Here is a 6985-nt window from a genome sequence, read left to right on the forward strand (position 1 = left end):
CCTGGACAGCCTGGACCCCAGCCTGGACGCCCCCCGCGGGCCCCTGCCTGGACAGCCTGGACCCCAGCCTGGACGCCCCCCGCGGGCCCCTGCCTGGACAGCCTGGACCCCTGCCTGGACGCCCCCCGCGGGCCCCTGCCTGGACAGCCTGGACCCCTGCCTGGACGCCCCCCGCGGGCCCCGGCCTGGACAGCCTGGACCCCTGCCTGGATGGCCCGGGCCCCTGCCGGAACCCTGAAGGGCACTGCCTGATGCTGCCCCAGACGCAGAAGAGCACCAGCCACGGGGGTGAGTGGCTCTGGGTGTCCCCGCTCCCCGTCCCCCTGGGGTCAGAGCGCAGGCCGCTGTGGCTGGCGCGTCGGAAGCCAGGACTGCTTCTGGGCCAGGCAGGGAGAAACAAGGCAGGAACTGAGGGGCGGAAGCCGACCACAGGTCGGCACGGGGGCTGCGGTTCCACCAGACCCGCCCCTCGGCCACGGAGCTTAGATCCCGAGATGGGAGTTGCAATCGAGGCGGCTGTGCGGCCACAAGGTGGGGCCGTGTCCGGGCCCCGCAGCACCTGAGCCCGTGCGGTCTTGACCTGTAGGGCAGCTGGTCCTCCAGGCTCCCGGAAAGAACTAGGAACTAACCTTTTTTGCTAACGCCATGGCTGCCTGGCTGCAAGGCAGAGGATGGGACCAAACGCTGGCTCAGCAGCAGAAGAGTCAGAGTAAGAGCGCAGGACCCTCCCCCGCAGGCTGACAAAGACCAGGAGGTGAGACCCTTGCCCGTGTTCCTGGCTCCTCCCCAACTCTGCCTTCCTGGGGAGACCTCTGGACCCCAGGGTGGCTGGGGCCTGAGGATGTCACCTGCTGGACGGCAGCAGGAAGGGAAGGACCGAAAAGCTTGTTTTCAGTGTCACCAACACGGGTGTGCCCTGTAGTGTGGGCTGAGAGCAGAAGTGCCTGGTCGGGGTGGGAGTCATGGTCCCATGTCCCCCCCCATGCAGAGCTGCCAGGGGGCTGGGGGGGGGTCTGAGGGGCAGACAAGCTGGGAAAACAGACGGAGACGGAAAGGATGATGGCTGTGGCTTTGTCATCCACACCAGCACGCGGCCTGGCCCCAAGGAGCCCGGGCGACGCACAAGTGGGCGTGTGGGGGCCTTGGGGGGGTGTAGACACGGATGACTGTTTTATTCTTAAAATAATTACAAAACACAGTGACAAGAAGACGTCTGCCCTGGAGCTGGCGCTGGGCGGCCCCTCACACACGGCGTCACCTCCCCGGTGGCTCCTCCCCAGGACAGGCGCTCAGAGGGAGGGGAGAGAGGGAGCCGCACAGATGACAGCCGCACGACAACAGGATGCAGGAGAGGCCATGTGGGAAGTGGACACGCTCGCGGCCAGGCCCGGAGCCCAGCGCAGGAGGACTCAGCTGTTTTCATGGTCAGTTTAACGGCGAGACCGTGACCCCACCGGACCGTCCAGGCGATGGCAGCACGGCGAGCCCGCTTGGGACCGGCGAGCAGCAGCAGCCATGCCTCCCCCCACCCCCACCCCGGGGGAGCGCCCGCGGCCTCCGCCGCCCAGACAGATGTGCCCGCGTGCCAGGGCACACTCGTCCGGGCAGAGAGCAGAGCGCGGCGGGCAGTGCGGGGCGGCGTGGCTCCAGGGGCACCCACCTCTGGTGGTCGGCAGCATATCCGAGAGGCCCTGCCATGCAGTCACCATCTCTGGGTTCTTCTCCAGATCCGCAAAGTTCTTCCAGACTCTGATGGCGCCGTCATCTTGGGGAGAGAAGGGAGGGAGGTGGAAACCCAGGCCCGGCTGCTGACATGCAGGAGGGAGCCACTGGGTGACAGCAGCGCGTGCGGGTCCCCGCGAGGTGGCCTCACGCAGGCGCAGCGGGGCCGGTTCCCAGAATGCCCACTCCCACCTCGCCGTCCTCAGACTGCTGCCTGGGCGCAGGGGGAGCCGCCGCTGCCCGCGACCTCTGACCCCAGTGGCCCCCTTCCTTGCAGTGACTCACTCGCACTAAGAAGCCAGACCTTCCACTTGTGACCCCACGGGCTCCCTGCCGCAGGCCTGGCACTGTCCCGTGAGCCCTGGGGGTGTGAGGGTGTGGCCCCCCGTGTCGCTACACCCCACGTGGACTCTGCTCCCCAGACTCACGCGGCCTCAGAGGTGACTCCCGCCTGGAGGATGACCACGCGCGATGCTCGCTGACCCATCCCTGCCCGCACCTACCCGTCAGCTCGTCCTGGCTCCAGTCTCCCCGACAGTGACCCTGCCCTGCTCTGGGACCCGGGTCCTTGTGCTGCTTCTCTGCCGGGATCCCTCACCCCTGGGGCCCTCCCGATGCCCGCCGTGCTGGGAATCACTGCCCCCCCTGTGGTGCTGAGAGGTGCCCAGCCTGCCCCGTCCCACGGCTTCCTGCACCCTGCCTGGCACTTGTCCACTCCTCTGCCCTGAGGCCTGTGGCCGAGGGAACGGCTCTGGATGGCGGCTCCACTTTGGTTCTGAGGTGGCACTGCTGGGAGAGGCCACCAGCAGGACCCTTCCCCGTGGGCACACCGTCCACAGTGGGGCCAGGAACCCTCCGAAGGGAAGGGGGGCCTCAGTGCAGTCAGCCCAACTACGGCGATGGCTCAGGAGCTCAGACTCAAGGCGGGCCGGCCCAGAAGTGGGACATGCCCAGGCCAGGCCAGGCCCAGGCGCAGAGCAGGGAGGGATGTGACAAGAGTAGACCCAGGAGAGGACAGGGAAGGGACAGGCCCAGGAGAGGACAGGGCAGGGTGGGGACAGGCCCAGGCGAGGACTGGGGTAACATGGAAGTAAGCCTGCGTGTCTCTCTCCCCCCGTCCCCCCCCCCCGGCCTGTCCCGTCCATCCTGGTCTGTCACCCGGAGGCAGACGGGGGCAGAGTCCTGTCTAAACGGCTACAGCAGTTCACAGTTAGTTCACGGCTGCTGCCCAGGGTGGCGTCCTGGGAGGCCTTTCCAGAGGGACGTGACACCACTTCAGCCCCAAAGCGCGCGCTAGGCCCGCACTAGCAGCGGCCGCCAGGAGGCAGGGATGCGGCCTGGAGAGGAGGAGCACGGGCTGCGGCACCGCTGCCGGGACGGCTGGAAGCCCCGGGGAAACTGAGGCGGGCCTGCCCCCCCGTCGCCCGTGAGGCCCCCCCCCCCACCCCCCTTCTCGCCTCTGAGGCCACAGAGCCTTTCCTGGTAGGGCAGGGCCTGGCGGAGGGGACGGTCCCAGGACGTGCCCGGCACTGTTGTTTGTGGGCGAAGCCTGTTCCCTGGGAAACGTGGCCGTCCCCGTGAGCGGGGGCCCCTCACCAGCAGAACCATCGGGTCAGAAAGGGCGGCGCGTGGCTCTGAGCCGGGGTGTCCACGCCGGGTCTGACTCACCCGTGGCCGTGAGCAGCAGCGAGCAGTCCTGGCCGTTCAGGTACTCCATGGCGGTGACCCGCGTGTACCGAGGGTTCCCGTTGTGGAAGTAGTCCAGCTTCTCCCCTTTCTCCCAGTCCCAGAAACTTCAGGGAAGGAGGGAGGGCGGTTAGTCGTCAGGGAAACGCACACAACACGCGCAGGGTGATCACCCCCCACCTGCCGGGGCGGCCGCAAGCGCCGGCGGGTGTGGACAAGCAGCCTGAGTGCGCAGCTGCCAGGGGTCAGCACGGGGAGGGGGCGCCGCGGGCCCAGGGGTCCCTCGGCTGGCCGTGCCCGGAGAGGTCCGCACACCCTGCCCACAGCCGCCGACGGGGGACGGGTCGTGATAACGGAACGGACACAATCGCCGGAGGACGCAGCCGTGTGCCCGGAAGACACCGGGCGCGTGGACGATGCAGCCTGAACGGTCAGGAGCCCGAGGCCCGCGGAGTCTTAGCAAACCTCCCGTCTCTACTTCCCGGGGACTGGCAGAAACAGACACACGGGAGGCTCGGAGGGAATTAGAATCTCAGGGAATAACTGTCGCTTCCTTCGGTAACAAAATCAAACCCAACGCACCGTCCAGGTGGACTGTATTCTACTTTGTTTTGTCTTCCTCTAAGCTGTGCTGAAAGTGAACAACTTTTAAGGAATAAAAAATAAAACCTCCCATATGAATATACTGAACAAACCCCCGACACAGGGGAGATGCCCGAGTGTCCCTTGCTGGATGGATGACAAAGCGCTGCTCAGCCACACACTGGGCTGTCGCCTGGGCTGGACAGGGAGGGACACTGACGCCTGCCACAGCGTGGACAGGCCCCCAGGGCACAGCGCTTGGTGGCGGGTCAGACCCAGAAGGCCGGGGGCCAGCGGGGCGGGAGGGAGAGCTGGGGTCTAGTGGGGACTGAGCTTCCGTTTTCAAGACGAGAAGAGTTCTGGAGGCGGACGGGGCAGTGGCCGCACGGCGTGAATGTGCTGGTGGCCCTGAACTGGGCACTTCAACAGGGTTAGGACGCTAACTGGGTTCTGTGTGTTTTACCACAATAAAGAGAGGGGGCAACAGAGGGGTCAACACCCCCGGCCTCCCCGACCAGGTGGGCACGTCCTCGGTGCCACAAGGCAGCGCTCACCATAAATCCAACCCGGCGTCCTGCTGTGGCTTCTCCACAGGCGGCACTGGGAGTGAACCCCGTGCAGTGGGTCCCCGTCGTGCTCCAGAAGCCCCCGCCGCCACCCCGCACCCCTGCCCCACGTTCCTGAGCCCGCCCACTGTAGGGCCGGAGTGCTCTCGGCCTCCCCGCTGGGGACCCGGCGCCCGTCGCCGGGGGCTGGCTGTTGCCGGCTCGGACACGAGAGCCGCCGGCGCCCCGCGTACCAGATGCTGTCCTTATCGGCCACGGCCACACACGGGGTGAAGGGGTGGAACTTGACCACGGAGGGGACGCCGGGGTTCCTGTTCAGAAATATCTGGTCGTCCAGCCTTGTGATACCTGCCCAGAGAGACGCACAGCGGTGGGCGGAGCCCGGAGGGCTTGGGGAGCCGCAAGGGGCACACGGGGCAAACGGGGGTCGGACGAGGGCCTGGCTCCCTGACCGCAGGGCCCCCCAGCACGAGGTGGACACGCGGCAAGCTCCCCGTCAGTGCAAGACGCCGCGCCGTGCTCAGACGCGAGCGGGCGGCATATGAAGCAGGCAGGAGGCCGCCGTTGGTAACTCGGCTCCAGGACGGAGCATCAGGCGGCCAGGTCCCCGTCCTGGTGACCTCTCAGGAAGGTGGTCCGTACAGAAGGACCCGGAAGAGGGACAGACCACCACAGACTACGGGGGGTGAGTGAGGGTGTGTGCACTGGGCCCCCACAACCAGATCCAGGAAAGACACGGTCAAGAAGGGGCTCTGGGGGCGCCTGGGGGCTCAGTCGGTTGAGCGTCCGGCTTTGGCTCAGGTCATGATCTCACAGTTCGTGGGTTCGAGCTCTGGGGGAGCCTGGGGGCTCAGTCGGTTGAGCGTCTGGCTTTGGCTCAGGTCATGATCTCACAGTTCGTGGGTTCGAGCCCTGCATCAAGCTCTGTGCTGACAGCTCAGAGCCTGGAGCTGCTTCCGATTCTGTGTCTCCCTCTCTCTCTGCCTCTGCCCTGCTCACGCTCTGTCTCTCTCTCTCAAAAATAAATAAAACATTAAAAAAAAATGAAAAAGAAGGGGCTTTGAAGGAGTCTTAGGAAAACTATAAAATAAGGTGAAAAGGCCAAGAGGTCAAGACAGGCTTGGAGGGGGTTTTGGGGACTAATAGGAGGCCAATCCAGGGCAGCCAGGGGCACAGGGTCCCGGCAGCGTCTTTGGGCACCGGCCTGGCCCCTGGGAAACCCCTGGGGGGGGGGGGCGCTGGCCTCAGCCCCCACCCATTACAGCACAGACACTAAACACTGCCCAGTGATGAGGACAGGGGCGAAGGAACCACGCAAAGAGGCCCCGCAGCTCTGTCTGGGTGTTAGGGTTACCTGCAGGGGCACCGACCACGGGCAGCCGGGGGACACCGGGAACACCGATTCCCGAGTCGGGGTGTGCCGTGCATGTGTGACCGCACGGTCCTGTCGGCTGAGGTCACGGGGAGGCTGGCTGGGGTAGAGGGGGGACCGCCTTGCTTAGCTGCAGGCACCCCTCTATCGTGGGGGCAGCGGCTCCCAGAAGGGGCACTTTGCATGGCCGGCAGCCTCTGTGTGGGCATGCGAGTGAGCGGTGGCCCCCGTGGCCTAGCGGCTGCGTCCAGGAGCTCCACGTAGCGTGCTTCTAACAAGGAGGCCTCCCGTCCCACACAGACTGGGGGAGGGCACCCCTGACTCGGCTGACGGGCTTCCGTGTCCGTCTAGAAAGCCCTCAGCTCCGAGCGTGGCTTCCCCGTGGGGCCAGTCTGCCTTCCCACGCCTGACCACGGGCAGCGGACTTGGGGTACCGGGTGCCTGCTTTCCTGAAGAACCGCAGACCCTGCAGAAAACAGCCTCTGACGCTGTAATCCCCAGAGTGCCGCGACGCTCGATGGCCCTTCTCTCCTCAGGAGAAAGCGTGGGGCGCGGGCCGGCGGCACATGCCCGTGCAGGGACCGCGGGGCAGCAGACGCGGGGGCGGAAACTCGGGGTGCTGTGCGTCCAGCTGCCGCGGCTCCGCACTAAGGAAACGCGGCCCCGAGGTAGCTCACGGGGGACCTCCGGATACCGAGGTGGCCGCAGAGGCTCCTGGAGCAGCTGTGTGCGGTCGGGACACGGGGTGCGGTCAGGGCCATGGGGTGTGCCCAGGGACACGGGGTGCAGTCAGGGACATGTGTGCTCAGGGACACGGAGTGCGCCCAGGGACACGGGGTGCGGTCAGGGACACGGGGTGCACCCAGGGACACGGGGTGCGGTCACGGACATGGGGTGTGGTCAGGGACACGTGTGGTCAGGGACACGGGGTGTGGTCAGGGACACGTGTGCTCAGGGACACGGGGTGTGCTCAGAGACATGTGTGCTCAGGGACACGGGGTGCGGTCAGGGACACGGGGTGCGGTCAGGGACACGTGTGCTCAGGGACACGGGGTGC

General features: G+C 66.5%; 1 protein-coding gene across 1 annotated transcript in view; it reads right to left on the reverse strand.

The window, feature by feature from the left end:
• RPTOR (regulatory associated protein of MTOR complex 1) overlaps positions 1 to 6985 on the reverse strand; it is a 71914-nt gene that overhangs the window by 12235 nt on the left and 52694 nt on the right. Inside the window, exons 15-17 of the mRNA XM_029927118.1 lie at positions 4790 to 4904; positions 3391 to 3515; positions 1661 to 1765 (exon numbers count right to left, since the gene is read on the reverse strand). Coding sequence (XP_029782978.1) covers positions 1661 to 1765; positions 3391 to 3515; positions 4790 to 4904 — 345 coding nt within the window. The remainder of the gene's footprint in view (positions 1 to 1660; positions 1766 to 3390; positions 3516 to 4789; positions 4905 to 6985) is intronic.

Source organism: Suricata suricatta, chromosome 17, assembly GCF_006229205.1.
Source record: "Suricata suricatta isolate VVHF042 chromosome 17, meerkat_22Aug2017_6uvM2_HiC, whole genome shotgun sequence".
Lineage (NCBI taxonomy): Eukaryota > Metazoa > Chordata > Mammalia > Carnivora > Herpestidae > Suricata > Suricata suricatta.